Genomic DNA, 19,531 nt, shown 5'->3' on the forward strand with positions numbered 1-19,531 from the left:
ACCATTTTGTTACTTGTCATTGTCTACGTGTGCTCGAGAGAAACGGTAAAATAAGGGGTATGTGCATCTCTCCTTGAAAACTCGGCAGACTTGCTAACCTTGAAAACTCAAAAACTTTGGTTTCTCATAAGGTGTCAGCGAAGTCTTAAAAGTAACCTCCCTAATCAACATCGTTTATGATTAGATGATTAAGACTAGAACGGTATCGGATCATTTTCGAGACTCCAATTCCTCTTAATTAATGAAAACTTGATTTAATTTTTCTCACTACAAAATATTAAATCTGAATAATATTGTAAATGAAACAAAACTCTGTTTTAAAGTAAAATAAAATAAAATAATTTATGGTTAAATAAATTTTAGAAAAGAAAAAAAGAGTAAAAATTGATGGTAATTAAGTGAGAGTGTGGAAGGCTAAAGGTGTAAATTAGAGTCTCTGTTGAAGGCAGCCAGTCGTCTCTGGTTTGAAATTGCTCCCTCAGCAACACCATAAACTCCACGAAGAAATCGGTCACACTATTATGCACGGAGAGAGAGAGAGAGAGAATAACTATACATAGAAAGAACAACAACACATTCTAAACGTTCAATTCAATTCAATTCGTACAAAGAAAGAAGAAAGAGAGTGTTGTTTTCACAAACCAAGAAGAAGAAACAGATAAAGCGATTGATTGATTGATTGATTACTCTTCTTCACTTATGTAATGCATCAGAAGAAATCTGAAGTTCAGATCGGAAAAGAAAGCAGCGGCGTCTCTTCCGATTTCAACCCAACACCTCCCCTTCTTTCCCCTTCATCAATCCACCACAAACAACAACAACAACAACAACAACAAACTCACAGTAATCTGCATTTTGGGTTCCTCGATTCGTTCAAATCTTCCGATTTTACTCCATCCCTGACATACCCACATCTTACAAACCCACCATCTGATGGAATTGGAAAGTTACAGATTCTCATCACCCATAACGACCCAATTATCCAATCTCCATCTTCAACACCAACCCATAAAACCACCCCTCACAAAAGACCTCTCGTTTCTCAAATAACTCCTAACCCATCTTCATTTTCTTCAATTTCTATTCCCAATTCCAAGACCCTTCAACGATACCACCCATTATCAACCACAACACAACCCTCCATGAAGAACCACTGTTCTTTCAACTTTCTCATACCCTCTGCCGCCACCACCTCCGCCGCCGCCATCCGTTTCCTCCGCCGTCTCCACCATCTCCGTCGTCTTCGCGTCCATCTCCGCCTCATTCTATTACTCGCCCTTCCTTTCTTCTACTTCCTTGTTTCTCAACCAAGTCACTCCTTCACGCTTGATTTCCTCTCCGCTTTCGCATTCTCATCAGCCCTTTTATTCTCTCTCAATCTTGCTGTTCCTCGACTACCATCAATTCGTTTATTCCTCTCCCGTTCTTTCCCAATCAAGCTTTCTTCAAACACCAAAGTATCCAGACCTCCCTTACCTGTGTTTTGGTCGATTGGATCAAAGCCCAAACTGGAGAAGCGGTTGAATTCAGGAAATTGGGTGCAGGCTTACAGCAATGGTGATGTATATGAAGGTGAGTTCCATAAAGGTAAGTCTTCTGGAAGTGGGATTTACTATTACTACATGAGTGGGAGATATGAAGGGGAATGGATTGATGGTAAGTATGACGGTTATGGTGTTGAGACATGGACAAGAGGAAGCCGTTATAGAGGCCAATACAGGCAGGGTCTCAGGCATGGATTTGGTGTTTATAGATTCTATACTGGTGATGTTTATGCTGGGGAATGGGCAAATGGGCAAAGTCATGGCTGTGGAATTCATACTTGTGAAGATGGTAGTAGGTATGTTGGAGAATTCAAGTCGGGAGTCAAACATGGCCTTGGCCATTACCATTTCAGGTTAGCTAATCCCAAATTCATGAATGTTATATTGATAATGTTGATGACTTGATGTAGTAGTAGTATAAGTGTAAGTGTGTAACATATTGAGCTTAGTTTGGAAATTGGTATTCTTTAATGTCTGTTTCTCATAGGGTAACCAGGCGTGTTTGTTCTCTTTTGATTTTGCTGTTTCATTAGGTCTAATCTCTGTTTGATGTAGTGTAACCAGGCATGTTTGTTAAAAATAGAAATGACAATTGCATTGAGTCACCATTCCTTAACCTAGTTATTATTGGGTGTTTTTGGTTTTGTGCAATTGCATTAGGTTGGATTTTTAAAACGTAGCTTTGTTGATTGATTGAACACAGAAATGGAGATGTGTACGCTGGGGAATACTTTGCGGACAAGATGCATGGTTTTGGTGTATACCGTTTTGCAAATGGTCATTGTTACGAAGGAGCCTGGCATGAAGGGCGAAGACAAGGTCTTGGAATGTATAGTTTCCTAAACGGAGAGACCCAATCCGGACATTGGAACAATGGACTCCTCGACGTTCCAAGTACACAAAACACAACATATCCCCTCTCTCCTGTTGCCGTGTATCATTCCAAAGTGCTCAACGCAATTCAGGTAACTCCACTAACTCAGGGTAGTTCAAGTGTCTCATATTTGATTACATCTAAGAACAATAATTGTTTCTTTTATAAAATTGGGAGGTCTCATTTTGATTATCTCTAACAACTTCTTGATTTAAGTAAGGATTATGACATGAAATGTGTGTTTCAGGAAGCAAGACGTGCAGCACAGAAAGCATACGATGTGGCTAAAGTTGACGAAAGGGTGAATCGAGCAGTTTCAATTGCTAATAGAACAGCTAACGGATCTAGGGTGGCAGCAGTTAAGGCCATCCAGAAACAAATGCAATACGATAATAACAAAAGAGACTTAACCAACCCTTGAGGCAAAAAGAAAGTCCCACTTCAGTGTTACCCTTTTTGTTTGTATCGAAAGAGTTAGCATTAGTGTGATGCACGTATAATCGGGTAGCTAACCTAGTTTCCCTATTTTCGCATCAGTGGGAGGAGATGGAAAGGATCGATGTTAACTATACACATCCTTCACTCGCACCCAAGTAGTTTTAAGCCCGATTGTAAATCTGTAATACTACTACTACTTGCTGGTTCCATAGGAAAACAAAAACCTTAAAACCAGCTTATGTACTTCTTTGAAAACAAATTAATATGGAATTAAGTGAAGTTCTAAATCTTGTCTCATTAATAAAGGTTGGATTCAAAGGGCAAATGGGATATGTTTTGACAGACAATCTAAAATAGAGACAGAAGAAACAAACTAGAACATCAAAATTGAGAATTAAATCAGTTCTCTGTCTGCTCCCTCAACCTTCGAATGGTACTCCTGACAGTCACGGCACTTGCAGTGCTGCAAAAACAACCAAAACCCAACAAAATTTAGAAACCAACATTTTAAATTTACAGTCGAAATTGAGTTTGAGTTGAATAAGATCTCATGTTATTCTTACTTCAAAGTGTAAGCTCCTCCAGCTTTCACTTTGCCACAGTCTTTACATCCCCAGATTCCAACAGCCTTCCTCTTGACAGCAAACTGTAACAGTGGATAAATTAAATACAGATTCAGATTAAACTATGATGAGTTTCCCATTCAGCTGAGAAATGGGGATGATTTGGACTAACCTTTCCACAGAATTCACAGAAATACTTGCTGTGCTGACTGACTTCCATCTTCTTAATCTGCTTTCTCAGACTGGCACCATAACGGGTACCTGAATTATAACACCAAGGTTTAATCTTTGTATTCTATAGATAATTCCAATGAAAACCCATCAAATTTGATTCAAATCTAGATCAATAGGACGAGCATATACCATATTTCCCAACAATTCCTGCCTTCTTGGTTCTCTTTGTCTGCATTTAATCAAAACAGCAAATAAGTATAAAACAGATAAAGGAACTAACTTCCTACAACAGTGTTCTTAGTACTAAAATCACGATCCTTTCATTCTCTTAACAAATCTAACAAATGTTCATATAAATAGATATAGATTTACGCATGAATCAAAGAAACGTTTAAAGAGAGAAGCGATTAGGATCCATTACAGATACAAATGAAGAGAGATAGAGATAGATTTACGTACCATTTTGGAGAGAGGTTGGGGACGATGGCTGAAGAAGAATCGGTGGCAGAGTAATTTAGCTGCAGAGAAGGTTACATAGTAAACTTGTAATCGCTCATATATATCAATCAGTTGTGCCCTAGACTCAAGCCCATTGGGCTTTCTTATGAATCTAAACTGGGCCAACCAGTCACCATAATATATAATTTACAAATTCAATAAATTCCGAATTTTCTAATAATTACAGTTTTTTATATTCCAAATTATTATAAAAATAATTATTTTCATTTTAAATTTTGACCATTTTTCATTCAGATTATAATTATAACCAAACATGTAACATAAGAAATATATATAATTGAGTTGATGTTTTGAATAAATATAAGTATGAGCATATTATGTTAATTTTACTATATTCAGATTTTTTTTTTTTTAAAGGTCCATACAAATTATATAAATGAGAATCGTTTAAGCACAACGACAAAAACATAACAAGAAAAAAAGAAAGATAAAAAACAAAAATAAAAACAAACAAACAACGTGACATAAATGTTCATAAATGAACAAAGGGTGTGACAAAATAACAAACTTTAACGAACACGGAGATTTTCAATAAGATCAATGAGTTTCCCGACCGCATCAACTGGTTTTCCCAAAGAAACCTCCCCAATTGTCATAATAATAAAATTATGAATTAGACCCATTGGTCTGCTACTATATTCAGATCCTAAGTATATCAAATATTGGAATTCATTTTTAAGATTAATCGAACAAAACTATTTTAAGATTTAATTCTTCGTCGCTCCCTTTTTAAAGAGGGACAAGACGCGAGAGGCTAAACTTATACATTATTATAAATTTTACAGAATAAAAAAAAACTTGTGGCTAAGATGTCTAAGATTTTCGACCGAGAAAGATTAGTCATGGTTTGTTTTTCGACCTAAAAAGTTAAGCCAATGAATGTCACATGACCGAGAGAAAATGAATGTTAGACCGAGTAAAATGAATGACAAGACCGAGAGGAATGAATGCCAGGACCGTAAGAAATGAATTCAAGGACCGGGTGGAATGAATGTCAGGATCGAGAGGAATAAATTGACAAGATTGTGAGAAATCTTAAACTCATTTTTAAGATTAATCAAACAAAAATATTTTAAGATTAATGAAAAAATCATACGAATACAATGAAGTAAATCGAGTCGAAAAATGTATTTATCATCCTTGTCCCGAAAATTTTCTTATTAATATTTTTGTCTCGTTTGATTTTAGGGAATGAAAAAGTTAGGTTGTTATTTAAATTTATTGTAAAGGTTAGTGTTAATTTATAAATTAGGGAAAAGAGAGTCAAAGTTAGTTGGGCTTTCATTATAGGGGATTAATTTTGCAACCTTTCTTTGACCTTTCTCCGGTCGCCGCCGGCGGGTTTCCCATCTCCCCGCCGCCTTCGCCCGATCTTTAGGTAATTTTCAATGTATATATAGATAGACGATTTGATTAGGTTTCAAAAGCTAGGTTTTGAGAGAGATACATAATTCACGATTAAGAGTAGAACTCAAATTTGTAGAAGAACAAATAGATTTGACGCAATGTACATGCTTGTCAACTGTTCAAACTGCCGTACGCCCTTGCAGTTACCGCCTGGAGCTACATCGATCCGATGTGTAATTTGCCAGGCCGTTACTCAGATCGCCGATCCTCGTAATGCGCCTCCTCCACCGTCGTCAGCTTCTCCATCTCAATTATCTGGTTACAACGGACCTCCGCCGGCACCTTCACCTTACAATCACGCGCCTCCGGGACCGCCTCCTTCTCCGCACGGGAGGAAGAAGGCGGTTATCGTTGGTATATCGTATAAATTCTCGAGACACGAACTCAAAGGATGCATCAATGACGCGAAGTGTATGAAATATCTGTTGATGAATAGATTTCAGTTTCCAGAATCTTCTATTCTTATGCTCACAGGTATGATTCCTTTCTCTTTATTGAATTCAGTTCACGTTTTCCTTTTGAAATTTAGATCATCAAATCTGACCTATAACTAGTTTTGAGTTTCAATTAAGAATCTGTCGTTAGTGGTGTCTGCAATGAAACGATGACAGAAAACTATTAGTATGTTGAAGAAGTGCCATCATTGCCTCATTTAATGTTCTTCAAGAAAGCAAGTGTCTAACATCAGGACAACTTTGAAATTTGATTTCCTTCCATTATGGACTGTTTATGATTGAATGGTATATGATATCTCATCAGTAGATTGGATCTATAGCCTGTAGATTTAGTGGTAACTCATTTTAGTCAATGCTTAACTAACTAATTTCTTGTGATGATTTTATTAACCATGGATTAAACTGCTATTCTCGTTTGTTAAGAGTTCTATGTATACATTCAAGCAATGCTCTTGTGTTTCACATTTTGTAAATGCAGAAGAAGAAACTGACCCTTACAGAATTCCAACCATACAAAACATGCGGATGGCATTGTTTTGGCTAGTCCAGGGCTGTCAACCTGGGGATTCCTTGCTATTTCACTATTCTGGTCATGGCTCTCGGCAGAGAAACTATAATGGGGATGAAGTGGATGGATATGATGAGACTTTATGTCCTCTAGACTTTGAAACACAGGGTATGCTGGTTGATGATGAAATCAATGCAACAATAGTCAGACCTCTTCCTCGTGGAGTTAAGCTTCATTCAATTATAGATGCTTGCCATAGTGGTACTGTACTGGATCTACCATTTCTATGCAGAATGAGCAGGTTTGTTGTTTAGTCTTTTAGTCTCTTCATTCATTTTTTGTTTCTTTGCAAGGAGTTTGTTCAAAGAGCACTCTCATCAATAGTACACTATTAGTTTGATTTGGACCACAAAAACTAAAGCCCAAGCCTAAAAGGTACCTAATAAGTAATAATAGCCTATTAGCCTCACACTATTAGAGTCAATTTTTCCTTTCCCTACCCCGTCACAATCTCCCCCACCTTAGACATAGTCTTGTCCCCACGGTTGGTTAAGACTCTAGTAATGGCTCATTTGACACTTTGTTCCCACAGGATTGAACATGAAGTCTGCTTTAATGGGTCTGTGATGTGTGTGAAATTATAGGCTATAGATACCTTAGTCATAACATCTGGGTCACTCCCTAAAAACCCCAAACAGGTAGCTATAACCCACTTATAAGGAGTCAATATTTCTTTTCATTTCCTCACACATGACATCACATTGACTTCATCAAAAACACCATTTCTGTTAGGTATCTCATTCGGGCATGAATACTTAATAATGTTAGTATAGCTCATTAACCTAACACTTATAACAAGTCTATATTTCTCATGGGGAAATTCATTTGGAAACACCATTTATTTCAGATATCTTATGTGGGTGTGAATACCTAAGAATGCACTATAGCCCATTAACATCTATGTTAGGTATCTGATCCAGGTGTGAATATGTAAGAAGGTAACTAACTATAGCACATACACTTATAAGGAGTCTGTCTGTCTATAGATCCATTTTTGAAACACTTTCTACACCTGAGTTGTCATGATGTAGAATTGTAGATCCAGAAAGTATTTCCAAATGGGTCTAACCATGATTTACTACCATGGGACATTATCACATGGCTTCATTTGGGAAATACTATGTGAATTAATTTTTAGTAAACTAAATTATAATAATCTAATTAAAGATTTGCCACAGTCAATTGGTCAAGAAATAGAATCAGGCTACTGTAACCGAGCCTTTCAAACTAATACATTTAGAAACAATTGAATTTAGTCAGAACAGATTCAAATTATGTTAGTGTTATATCTTGTTATAGTGTTAAGAATGTAGATCTGCAATTTATAGAATTATAAAGTGGACTGGTTTTATAATATAATATATGACGTTATAACAGGAGCGGGCATTATATATGGGAAGATCATCGGCCACGTTCTGGAATTTGGAAAGGAACAAATGGTGGTGAAGCCATTTCCTTTAGCGGTTGTGACGATGATCAAACATCTGCAGATACAGCAGTAAGTTTGTATTATTTTTATTTTTAAGGTTGAAAACAGTTTGTAATTTTAATCTATACTACAATAACAACAAAACAGGCACTATCGAAAATCACTTCAACAGGGGCCATGACTTTCTGCTTTATACAAGCCATTGAACGCGGTCATGGGACAACATATGGTAGCATACTAACTTCTATGCGTTCCGCCATTAGAAGCGTCGGAAGCGGTGGTGGCGGAGGAGGAATAGCCGGAGGAGGTGCCGTCACTTCTCTTCTCAGTATGCTTATGACTGGTGGAAATGTCGGCCTTGGAGGTGGTGGCCTCCAACAGGTACTTTTTTATTCCATTTTTTTGTTTTATTTGACTAACAAAAATGGTTTTGCATTCATAATATCAGATTTTTCAAATAATCCTAGTGAAAGGTGAAATGAATTAAATGTACAAATATATATATAAAAAATAGATTAGATTTTAATTAATGAATTATTTTCTTAACAGGAACCGCAATTAACAGCTTGTGAATCGTTTGACGCCTACTCAAAGCCTTTCTCCCTTTGATCTTTAAATCTTTTTAAGTAACTATTTATTATGGGGTGTGTTTTTTCCTTTCTACATTATTTTCTAAGAAAAGGTTAAAATTTGTATTAATAAAATCGTTAACAATATTTACTCTTGTGTTATTACTTGTGGGTATTTATGGGATTGATAAATCTTGAATCACATGCAAAACCAATATTTGAGAAAGTAAATGATTTGTTATTGTTGTCTGTAATTCAATTATTATTTTATTGTAATTTAATTATTGTTTTATTGTTAAATTTAGAAATTGTTTAGATCTGATATTAAATTTTTGTATTTTTTTTTCTTTTTAAATTTTTTTTAAATAAAATAACACTAAACTGTTTAAAAAAAAAAAAGAATGACTTATTTTTGTTATCTATAATTTTCTTTTGTTAGAATTTCATTTTATTTACGAACTAGACAGTATGATTTTCAAGTATCATACTTTTTAATTCAATTCTTCTTATTTCCTACAACAATTTACTTTCTTAATAGTCAAAACTAATTATGTTAGGCTAGAAAGTGTTATAAAAAATTCTCTAGCTTGAACTAAAAGTTTATCAAAAAAATTACATTTTTCATTCATTTTTTACTTACAAAAATCATATAATTTAATCACACATTTCTTTCCTATCAAATGAAAATATAATTATTTTTACTTACTATTTTTAATTTTTGGTGTTTTTAAAAGTAATTGTAATTATAACTATGATAATGATAAAATACTACTTTTTAAATAAATGGTCCATATTTGATAAAAGGTGAAAGTCAATTTAGCAACTACCAAAAGTAAGATACGTATATACAAAATAACTTTTATATTCTCTACAACAAAGCTTATCTATTAATAATAAATAAGAATAATAAAATAGTTATTTATGAAGATTTAGTCAAATATAATATTTGATTTAATTATTATACAATATTTATAGTATATTATTAAATAAACAAGATAACTATAATCGAATAGTATATTATTAAATTTCAAAATATCTTAATTAAAAATAAAGGAAAGAAGAGTAAAAAATTTAAAAAGTTGAGAAAATCCAATGTAGATTCTAGAAATCACAAAACAAAATAAATATATAAATATATATAATGTACTTTGAAATTGAACATGTTACATCCTTTCACATCTTTCTCTCTTAAACTTCTCGCAATAACTAGTATTAGTTAGTGAAGTTTGAAATTTTAATATTTTTTTCATGTGATCTATATGCTTATTCCTTACACCTTATTCGACATGGAATTCCCTCTTACCATCTCTTTTAGAGTAGTTTTTCATGTGTTCCAAATGCTTATTCCTTACACTCCATTTTCATGTGTTCCAAATGCTTATTCCTTACACTCCATTCCACATGGAATTCCCTCTTACCATCTTTCATCCAGACACCCTGAAGCCATTCCTCTCTTATCTCAGTCCCGCAGTCAATTATTCGTACTTGGAAATGAATGTAGATGCGATGAAGTTAATTCAAGTGAGTCTTGTGCTTGTTACTTCGTACGTATGGCAATTCAATTCAACCCTAATTCTATTGCCCTTTTAAGAGATAATGGAATTGACTTTGTCCAAAACAAATTTGAAGGTATTAATTCAGGTTTGTTCGGAAATCTTCTAATTTCATCTGGCCTTTTGTGGGGTACCTCTCATCTGAATTGGATCACATTTTATGGTGGCTACGGCGTTGGATTTCTTGTCAAAATTTTGACTCAAAGACCCCTTCCACCCGATTTGATCATGTTCATGGGTAGAGAGATTTTTGGAGAAGCCGTGTGTCACACCATCTAACAACCCTAACATCTAAAGCTTCAACAAAGGTGGAAACCGATAATCAAGATTGTTAATGGTTGTAATTTTACCATGTTATTTATATTTACATGTTATTACTAATTAATGAAAGACTCAATAATTATTAAAATATCCTTACTATTAATATATAAGGATCTTAACTAAAAAGAGATGTTTTAGTTTTAATAAAAAAAACTCATTTTTACATTTCTTATTCTTGAATTCGTTCTCATCTTCTTCTCATCTCTCAATCTTCTTAAATGCGATACTAGTATCAAAGTCAATTATCTTTTTAACCATTGGAATTTAAAAAAAAAAAATATCACTTCTACTGCAAAAAAAAAACATATTATTTACGTCATGGTTGAAACGCGATCAAAAATAGAAAATTAAGATTCGAGAAAGACACGATCACATCAGCGAACATGTGAATGAATACAATTCTATGATCAAAAGCTTAGAAGATTTAGTCCTACATATCAATATCAGTTAAGTATTCAAAATAAGAGTTTCGAAGATTATAATGCTCAAATAGAATTAGAATTCAACAAATTACAAAAGGGATTCGATTCAGCGATCGAAACAATGATACAACAAATTAATAACAATAATACTAACATCAGCTGGGGAGTTCCAAGAGAATGTCAGGGACATCATAAGAATCCGACATCAAACGTAAATGCAAGTACAATAGGGATTCATTATGCAAATATTCAGACTCCTAATACAAACAATGTTCAAGTTGATAATACAAATGCAAGAAGGGGTCATAATCTTGAAAAATATAATTTTAAATTTTAAACAATTAACAATTATAATGATCAACACAATTTCAGACAACAAAGATCATATCAAATTCATAAAAGTCTAACGAGAATAGATTTTTAGTTCTGAAAACAGCATAAATTCATAGCAATCCACAATATTCCACTATTTTTATTCTCAAAATCTTAACATTTATTGAAGCACTAGATTCACCAAATAGGCAAATAACAATCCAATCAACAAAGATATGTGTAATTCTCAAGTTCTCCCAACTCATTCATAAAGTAACTTAAATTTTCAGATATATTTTCATTTAGAAAGAACATAACTATCAAAGGAAGATAATCGAAAAAATAATAACCACGGTTTTAAGAAAAAAAACACACTAAAATAAGCACCAAACACACTTCAACTCCACTAACGAGTCAATTATGGACAAAATCTCTGATCAGATCTTAAGTTATCATTATTTATCTGAAATCATGCAAGCAACTAAATGCAAAAAATTCAAATCGGATATATAATTTATAGAGCACGTAGTTAGTTACAGCTTAGGATAGTGAAACCAAGTGAAACCAATTTAAACAGTGAAAATAGGAAAGAAAATAAAAAGAGAAAGAAGGATCACAATCAATCAAGATAAACCAAAGTTTGTGCTCATTTTAAAATATTTTTTTATTGTTGAATATGGTTTAAGACAAAATAACATATAAATCTATGAATATATTTCACATTAAATTATGTTTCAAAGATTATCTAATTTAAATTAACATTCGGATCAGATTTCATAAAAAAAAAGTGTTAAAATGTAAAAAATACTGTTATTTTATCAAAATTATGACCAAGGATTTTTTAAATAAATATATATATATATATATTATCCATATTATTCTCTAGGGAAATTTGACGAAATCACCCTAAAAAGGGCTTTAAATGCTCTGATGACCCGCATATAAATTTTATTGTGCTGGTGACCACTTCATATTTTTTTTGACAAAATTATCCCGTTGTGAGACGCAACCGCAAATGCGTCTCGCAACCCATCACTTATAAAATCCATTTTTTTCATTTGTTTCTTCTCATTCTTCTCTTCTCGCTCTTCTCCGCTCTAAACCCTAAGACGTCGGTTGCATTTCTCTTCTTCTCTTCATCGCCTTTCTCTTTTTCTCTTCACATGCGAATGGTGAAGACAACTGCGAAGGGCAAAGACAACTGCGAACGGCGAACAAATTAATTTGAACATTATTTCCTTTATAGCTGAATGTTTTTGTGTTTAATTGATTCGTATTGATTGAATGCAAATGTTAATTGGGTCCTTGTTGATGAAGTTGGATGCGGTGTTGTCTCATGTTGATTTGTCTTGCGGAGCGGTCGCGATTGTTGATTGCGTCTCGCGATTACGTCGCAGATGGTTGCGTTTCGCGAATGCGTCTCGCAATTGCGTCTCGCGACTGCGTCTCACGAATGATCTTTTTACCCTTTTTTTTGCTGGTGCGAGATTCTTTTATAGATTTATGAGCCAAGCACGAAGATTGTTTTATCAGAAAGTCTCTCACAAGATACCGCTGCTGCGATCCACACAATCATACTATAGTTTTAAAGTTTTTTTTTTTTCTGTTTAAAAAGAGGTTGTTGATCCTGCTTGTCTGTATTTGTATATTTATACATGTAAGTCTTTCCCCTTTTGACTATCTTTTATTTTTTAATGGAAAGAGGAAGATTCATTGTTGGTACACTAATTCGAGGGGAGAAAGTGAACATTTTTATTTAAAAAATTGGTTAAGTTACAGAATCATTTGGGAAATAATATCTAAATTAGAACTTCACAAATTGTTATAGCTTTCACAAGTTCTTTGAAGCCCCCATTTGTATTAATTATTGGAGAAGAATGCAGGCTTGGGTTTAGCTTAACTTTACAAGTCCTATATAATGATGCCACGGCTTTTATCAGTATCATATTTTCATAATATTTATGATTGAAGAACTTAGCAAGTAACAACTCAAATGAAATACAAATGCTTGCTCACTTGAAAACTGAAAAAGCCATGGGCAACATTCTGAAGAAGAGGAGACCCATTGAGAAATGACCAACTAGTTAGAATTTCTACATAAACCACCTTCTTTTAATTATTTTGTTGAACTTTATCACTCAACATTCAAAACTTAATAATTAAAAGCATAGACTACATAATGGTGTTAACTATGACGGAAGAGACCAAATTTGGAAGAGAGTGTGACAACGCCACCATTGTTGAGGGAATATGACTTCAAGTGGACATGAGCAATTATGAGAACTTCAATTGATGTATTGAGCATTTGGTAGATTACCCCTTGGAAGACTTAATCTCCCTTAGAGATTTTGCGAGACACAACCGTAAGCTTCAGTGAGTTACTAGTAGTAAGAAGTTATACATGCATTAGTGACTTACACATCCGGTTCAAGCACGGTAGTTGAGTTCATTTCAATTCCCCTCTAATATTGAGTGCAAGTATTAAGATTCAAATGCATGTAACTCTCAGTCCTCATACTTTAAGCTTAACTAGAAGGGAGACTGGATGCTTACTCTCTTTTCTTCCAGTTTGTTAAGGCCAAATATCTTATGTCGAACTTCAGCTTCTTTAGAAGAAAACCCTGCTGGTGATGTCCTCAATTGTTCAAATACTTCATCCAAAGGTAATCGCTCTGGTTGGATTGGCACCAGTTAATTATCACATTGTAGTATCATTTTTATATGTATTTTCTGGACATTCTAATCCTTACCAGATCAATCCATCACGGGTGAAATTCTCATATCCAACAATGGCTTCTCCAGCTCCCAACCATTTTTTATACCTACAATGGAATCTATCATGAGGTGACAGTAATAAAAGTTTTCTTAAAGCATTAAGGAAATGTTAATAGTAATACAATTATGAGCAACTTACTAACACTTTTGAGTCATAAGCTCTTGTCAACAATGCCAGTTCAAACTAAACTTGTAGAATAAGGTATGAAAATCCAATAGCGTAATTAAGCAGAATTACTTACTAAATAAGAGGAATTAGTTTATATATCTTAGTTTGTCAAATTCAGGAGATACAACGTCACTTACTTGAGTTGGAAGAGAATATCCTAAGTTTTACTAGAAAAAGCTGCAGGATTCAATTCCTGGATTTCATGGATATGGATGATTAGCATTCAATTCGCGAAACGCAATCGCATTATCAAGACGCAATCGCATTAGCAAGACGCAACCGCAATTCGCCGCAACGGAGACATTTATATCAGTATACCAATCCCTAAATCCTAAACCTAACTATGCGTTCAAACAATAAATAAACAACAAAAGAAGGAGAAGGAAACATACCAGTACCGGACATCATCCTTGTGCACCAGATTGCCTTTGTTGGGATTCCGTCGTCGGGTCGGGTAGTTTAGGTTTTTAGAGAGAAGGAAGAGAATACCTTGAAGAAAAAATAGGAAAGAAATAAAAGAAAAAGAAAATGGGAGGAAAAGAAAAAGTATATTAAATAGTAAGGGCGTTGTGGACGTTTCACAGAGCATCTGGTTGCGTCTCGCAATGGGGGCAATTTCGTCCAAAAAAATTTAAGTAGTCACCAACGCAATATAATTTATGTGCTGGTCACCAGCGCATTTAAGGCTATCTTTAAGGTCATTTTGTCAAATTTTCCATTCTATAGACAAACAAAATAACTTATTTATTTTTAACCATGACTATGTTAGATTGTTAGTGCCCTAGTGGAGGAAATATGACGCGAATGACCCTCATTCTGTATATAAATAAACAATTTTTTTTCATTTCGTTATTTATTTTCTCTATCTACTCCATATTCTCTCTCGACGACGACGAAACTCTAAACAAATACATCATACAGATCGACGACGAAAACTTGTTCTAGTATCATGTGATTTGATCGATTTATGTTCTTATTTTCATTATAACTTTATTAAATGTTTTGTGTTCATCTTCAATGTAGGTTGGATGCAGATGGAACCCTAAACCATGATATTTACAGATGCATGCATATGAGGTTATTCTTAGTGTTCATCTTATTGTTTATCTTAGTTGTCCATCTTGTCGATGATGATATTTGCAGATTATGCTTTGATTCGGTTCCGTTTCAGAGAAGATTTATGTGATTCTTGCGAAGGGTCATCCCTTCTCGCGATGGGCCATCCCTTTTAGCGATGGGTCATCCCTTCTAGCGATGGGCCATCCCTTCTCGCGATGGGTTTAGGGTTTAGGGCATACTATTACTCTCCCTGTCTTTTCTTGAAGAAGGGAATGACTTGATGGGGGATTTCTTTTTTCCGTTCTTCTTTGCTTTAAACATTGTTTGTCGTGGCTGCGCCTGTGTATTTTGCTATAAGAATAGGAATGCAATTTGGGATTGAATAAGTAATTGTCCATTTCATGTTTCAATTTCTGTAGTTATTGAATAAGTAATTGTCAATTGTTATTTGTTAGTAAGAATATAATGTGTTTTCTCTCTTTTGGACATTTTGATTTCTTTTATCGGATAAAAAATTCATATAGTGTACAAATTTGTTTTATGAAGTGGTTTAAAACTTAATTTGATTGCATAAATTGAACAAATTAACTACAGACTGATCCAAGTCAGCCATATCAATGTCAATAATTGTACAATCTTATTGAACATTTGACTTACCTTGTTTAGAGAATACAGTGTATGAAAAATAGTCTGTTGTGCATCTGATGATCATTGATGACATTAAAATTTATCGTCTTAGAAAAGAAAGCGAAAAAGCGTGCACGATAATTAATTTTTGGTTTTAATTAAACAAACATAGAAATGTGCAGAACATCCTTAAAATAGAAATGACAAACAAACAATTCTAATTATACAAAGGAAACAACACATGAGATTACAAGTAAAACTGAAGATAAAATAAATATTTGGTTAGTCTTTTGGCAAAAATAAGATGAGATTTGCAAACAAGAAACACAAACAGTGTCAATGTCATCGTCTTCTTGTAGAATCAAATATGACACACTCTAACCTACCAATTTGACAACCTTCCTTCAATAATGTAATGAATTTCAACTTCCCCATTCATGACCAAGTCCATATGCATCCATAAAATCACCATGCCCATGATCCTAATCATCGTGAACATGGTGGTGGTGATTGTTATCAATTGCTTCATCATGAATCTTCTCCACACGCTGCTCTACCAAAATTTCCTCACTCTCCCTAATAAGTTTTGGTAAACTTGACAAAAACCCATAAATACTTCCAACTAGTTCATCAGCATTATCATCCTAACCATCATTCACAACAACAACAAATCAAGTATGAGATTTAGCCCATTTCCTAAACCATTTTTTTATCAACTATTATTAAGTAAGTTAGTTAATTACCGGAGGCCACCTTCCTCCCGAATGTGTAAGAATCGACGCATGTGATAAAAAACATATGTCAAACACAAAAGGGTCAATCAAATCAATTCAATTTCTAAGCAGTTCAACAGAAAGTAAAATCATACCAATGGACAATAAGAAATAATGTTAGCATCGTCCACACATTCAAGCATGGTCAAATCAAGGATCTTTGTAATAATCATGAAAGAAATTGAAACAAGTACTTGTCAATGGTACACAAAAGGCCCATACGCTGCCAGGAAGACAGTAACAACCAAAGTCCCCATAACCATTAACTTCCCAAAGCTTCTAAGGATCCCTCAACGACAATAATGGCAAAATGAGTATACAAAATACACAGGCGCAACCACGACAAACAAATGTTTAAAACAAATAAGAACGGAAAAAAGAAATCCCCCCATCAAGTCATTCCCTTCTTCAAGAAAGGGATGGCTCATCGCTAAAGGAATAGCCCATCGCTAGAAGGGATGGCACATCGCTAGAAGGGATGACCCATCGCTAGAAGGGATGGCCCATCGCAAAAAAGACGGCCCTTCGTGAGAATCACATTAATCTTCTCTAAAACGGAACCGAATTAGAGCATAATTTGAAAATATCATCATTGACAAGATGAACAACCAAGATGAAAACTAAGATTAACCTCATTTGCATGTATCTGCAAATATCATGGTTTAGGGTTCCATCTGCATCTAACCTGCATTGAAGATGAACACAAAAACATTTAATGAATCTATAATGGAAATAAAAACATAAATCGATCCAATCACATGATACTAGAACGGGTTTTCGTCGTCAATCTGTATAATGTGTTCGTTTAGGGTTCTGCCGTCGTTGAGAGAACGCGGAGTAGAGAGAAAAAGAAAAATTAACAAAATGAAAAAAAATTGAGTATTTATATAAAGATTTGGGGTCCTTCGCGTGACAATCATCTCTTTCGCTTTACGCGAAGGGGTATTTTCGCTTTATGCGCTGGTAGCGTATTTAAACCCATTTTAGGGTCATTTGGTCAAATTTCTCCCTAGTGGTCACCTTGAACAAAACAAATAAAATGAGGCTGGTAGATATAAATTTAATGTGATAAATAATTATTTCAAGCTTAATAATTAAGGAGAACAACTTCTTGTGGAACAATATTTTGTTCAACAAAGTCCCGTCTAAGTTTCTAACATGTGTTTTTCATGTTTTATAGTTTCTAGAATTTGTTTGTGTTTGTTTATGTGAATAAATGAGTTTGAATGCATTACATTTTCAATATAAGGTTTGTGTTTCATGGTCATTTTAACAAACAAACGCATTACGTTTTTAATATCAAGGTTTTTGTTTCTCGGTCATTTTAACAAACAAACGTAATTTTTGTTTCCTTGTCATTTTAACAAACAAATGCATTTATGTAAGAAAACTATTTCCAAAATTGTTTCCTAACAAAAATTGAATTATGATTGTGTTGAAAATTTAAGATCCAAAAAATAATACAATATAAGAACTAGTTTATTCGCTAAATGATAAGATATGATTGATACTTAAATGTGCTTATTTTGGTTATCGCTTCAATTTAATTAATAAACATTAGGGGTAAGTTCGCACAAACTATTCAACCACAACTTATAAAATAAATCAAACTAACCCTAAGTAATGCATTCAATTGTTTAATTTAATTATATCTAATGACAATCAATTAGGGTGTGTTTGATGAGGGGGAATTAGAATTGACATTGGAATTCTAATTCCAATTCTATGAGAATTGGCATTGAATTATAATTCAATTCCTATGTTTGGAAACATTATAGAATTGTAATTCAAATCCAAATCCTATGTTTGGAAAAATGATAGAATTGTAATTCAATTCCAATTCCTATATTTGTAAAATAAAATATCGGTTCAAAATGTTAACTTCTTAAATATGCTTTCACGTTTTTGGCATGTTTAATACGTTTTTGACATGTTTAACATATTTAACACGTTTTGACATGTTTAACACGTTTAACATATTTTTTGACATGTTTAACATGTTCAATACGTTTTTTACACGTTTAACACGTTTTTGGCATGTTTAAACACATTTTTGACATGTTTAACACGTTTTCATACTTAAAACACATTTTCACATGTTTAACATGGTTTTCACGTTTTTTGTATGTTTAACACATTTTTGACATTTTTAATACATTTAACATGTTTTTCACACGTTTTGACAAGTTTAACATGTTTTTCACGTTTTGGCACGTTTTTAACATGTTTAACACGTTTTTTTACATGTTTAGCATGTTTTCACGATTTTTGCATGTTAAACACGATTTTGACATGTTTAACACGTTTTTCACATGTATTACACATTTATGACACGTTTAACACGTTTTGGCACGTTTAACACGTTTTTCACGTTTAACACGTTTTTGGCATATTTAACACGTTTTTGACATTTTTAATACGTTTAACATGTTTTTTACACGTTTTCACATTTTTGGCACGTTTAACATGTTTTTGACATGTTTAACACGTTTAACATGTTTTTCACACGTTTAACACATTTTTTTGCACGTTTAACACATTTTTTTGCACGTTTTACACATTTTTTTGCATGTTTAACACTTTTTAACATGTTTAACACGTTTTTGATACGTTTAACACATTTTGACAAGTTTAACAAATGTTTGACATTTTTAACACGTTTTTCATGTTTTTGGCATGTTTAACACATTTTAAAGATGTCACAAGTGTGTTAAACGGGCCAAAATGTAAACATGTCAAAATGTGGTACATGTGTCAAAGTTTATCAAACGTGTTAAACGTGCCAAAAATGTGTTAAACATACCAAAACGTGTTAAACGTGCCAAAAATGTGAAAATGTGTTAAACATGTTAAAAAAGTGTTTAACGTGCCAAAAACATGATAAACGTGTTTAATGTGTTAAGAATATGTTTTTTTGTTTTGTTTTGTTTTTTTGGGGGAAAACAGCTTAGTGCCATTTCATTAAGAAAAACTCAAAATA

The 19,531-nt window shown here is 33.6% G+C and overlaps 3 protein-coding genes and 1 long non-coding RNA gene across 5 annotated transcripts; 2 read left to right on the plus strand and 2 right to left on the minus strand.

Moving 5' to 3' along the window:
* Positions 1-462: 462 nt before the first annotated feature.
* Positions 463-3,212, plus strand: LOC124918965. The gene is made up of 3 exons (XM_047459055.1): positions 463-1,897; positions 2,248-2,509; positions 2,666-3,212. Exons 1-3 carry the CDS (start codon positions 705-707, stop codon positions 2,837-2,839), a joined length of 1,629 nt encoding a protein of 542 aa, XP_047315011.1. The 5' UTR covers positions 463-704; the 3' UTR covers positions 2,840-3,212.
* LOC124918967 (60S ribosomal protein L37a-1) lies at positions 3,132-4,165 on the minus strand. Of its 2 annotated transcripts, XM_047459057.1 has the most exons (5): positions 4,053-4,165; positions 3,783-3,822; positions 3,592-3,680; positions 3,420-3,502; positions 3,132-3,319 (listed from the first exon to the last, which is right to left on the minus strand). In XM_047459057.1, the coding sequence occupies exons 1-5, from the start codon at positions 4,053-4,055 to the stop codon at positions 3,256-3,258; spliced, it is 279 nt and encodes a 92-aa protein (XP_047315013.1). In that variant the 5' UTR covers positions 4,056-4,165; the 3' UTR covers positions 3,132-3,255. The 2 variants fall into 2 exon arrangements, with proteins under 2 accessions (XP_047315013.1, XP_047315012.1); XM_047459056.1 differs by lacking the exon at positions 4,053-4,165 and having other exon boundaries at positions 3,783-3,828.
* A 1,224-nt stretch (positions 4,166-5,389) lies between these two features.
* Positions 5,390-8,786, plus strand: LOC124921682 (metacaspase-1-like). The gene is made up of 5 exons (XM_047462371.1): positions 5,390-5,993; positions 6,453-6,783; positions 7,920-8,040; positions 8,119-8,352; positions 8,521-8,786. Exons 1-5 carry the CDS (start codon positions 5,618-5,620, stop codon positions 8,578-8,580), a joined length of 1,122 nt encoding a protein of 373 aa, XP_047318327.1. The 5' UTR covers positions 5,390-5,617; the 3' UTR covers positions 8,581-8,786.
* A 4,551-nt stretch (positions 8,787-13,337) lies between these two features.
* LOC124916390 lies at positions 13,338-14,577 on the minus strand. Its single transcript, XR_007096878.1, has 3 exons — positions 14,485-14,577; positions 13,899-13,970; positions 13,338-13,820 (listed from the first exon to the last, which is right to left on the minus strand). It is a non-coding gene; the product is annotated as an uncharacterized LOC124916390 (long non-coding RNA).
* Positions 14,578-19,531: the final 4,954 nt, after the last annotated feature.

This window comes from Impatiens glandulifera, chromosome 1, assembly GCF_907164915.1.
Source record: "Impatiens glandulifera chromosome 1, dImpGla2.1, whole genome shotgun sequence".
Classification (NCBI taxonomy): Eukaryota; Viridiplantae; Streptophyta; class Magnoliopsida; order Ericales; family Balsaminaceae; genus Impatiens; species Impatiens glandulifera.

What these genes read in the sequence shown, in the direction of transcription:
- LOC124918967 (XM_047459056.1), bottom strand. Translation starts at nt 3,828, where the DNA reads ATGCAGACAAAGAGAACCAAGAAGGCAGGAATTGTTGGGAAATATG. An exon ending in AGGAATTGTTGGGAAATATG is followed by an intron (nt 3,681 to 3,782) that starts GTATATGCTCGT and finishes GTTATAATTCAG; the next exon opens with GTACCCGTTATGGTGCCAGT. An exon ending in GGAGGAGCTTACACTTTGAA is followed by an intron (nt 3,320 to 3,419) that starts GTAAGAATAACA and finishes TTGTTTTTGCAG; the next exon opens with CACTGCAAGTGCCGTGACTG.
- LOC124921682 (XM_047462371.1), top strand. Translation starts at nt 5,618, where the DNA reads ATGTACATGCTTGTCAACTGTTCAAACTGCCGTACGCCCTTGCAGTTA. An exon ending in TTCTATTCTTATGCTCACAG is followed by an intron (nt 5,994 to 6,452) that starts GTATGATTCCTT and finishes TTGTAAATGCAG; the next exon opens with AAGAAGAAACTGACCCTTAC. An exon ending in AAACATCTGCAGATACAGCA is followed by an intron (nt 8,041 to 8,118) that starts GTAAGTTTGTAT and finishes ACAACAAAACAG; the next exon opens with GCACTATCGAAAATCACTTC.
- LOC124918965 (XM_047459055.1), top strand. Translation starts at nt 705, where the DNA reads ATGCATCAGAAGAAATCTGAAGTTCAGATCGGAAAAGAAAGCAGCGGC. An exon ending in CTTGGCCATTACCATTTCAG is followed by an intron (nt 1,898 to 2,247) that starts GTTAGCTAATCC and finishes GATTGAACACAG; the next exon opens with AAATGGAGATGTGTACGCTG. An exon ending in AAGTGCTCAACGCAATTCAG is followed by an intron (nt 2,510 to 2,665) that starts GTAACTCCACTA and finishes TGTGTGTTTCAG; the next exon opens with GAAGCAAGACGTGCAGCACA.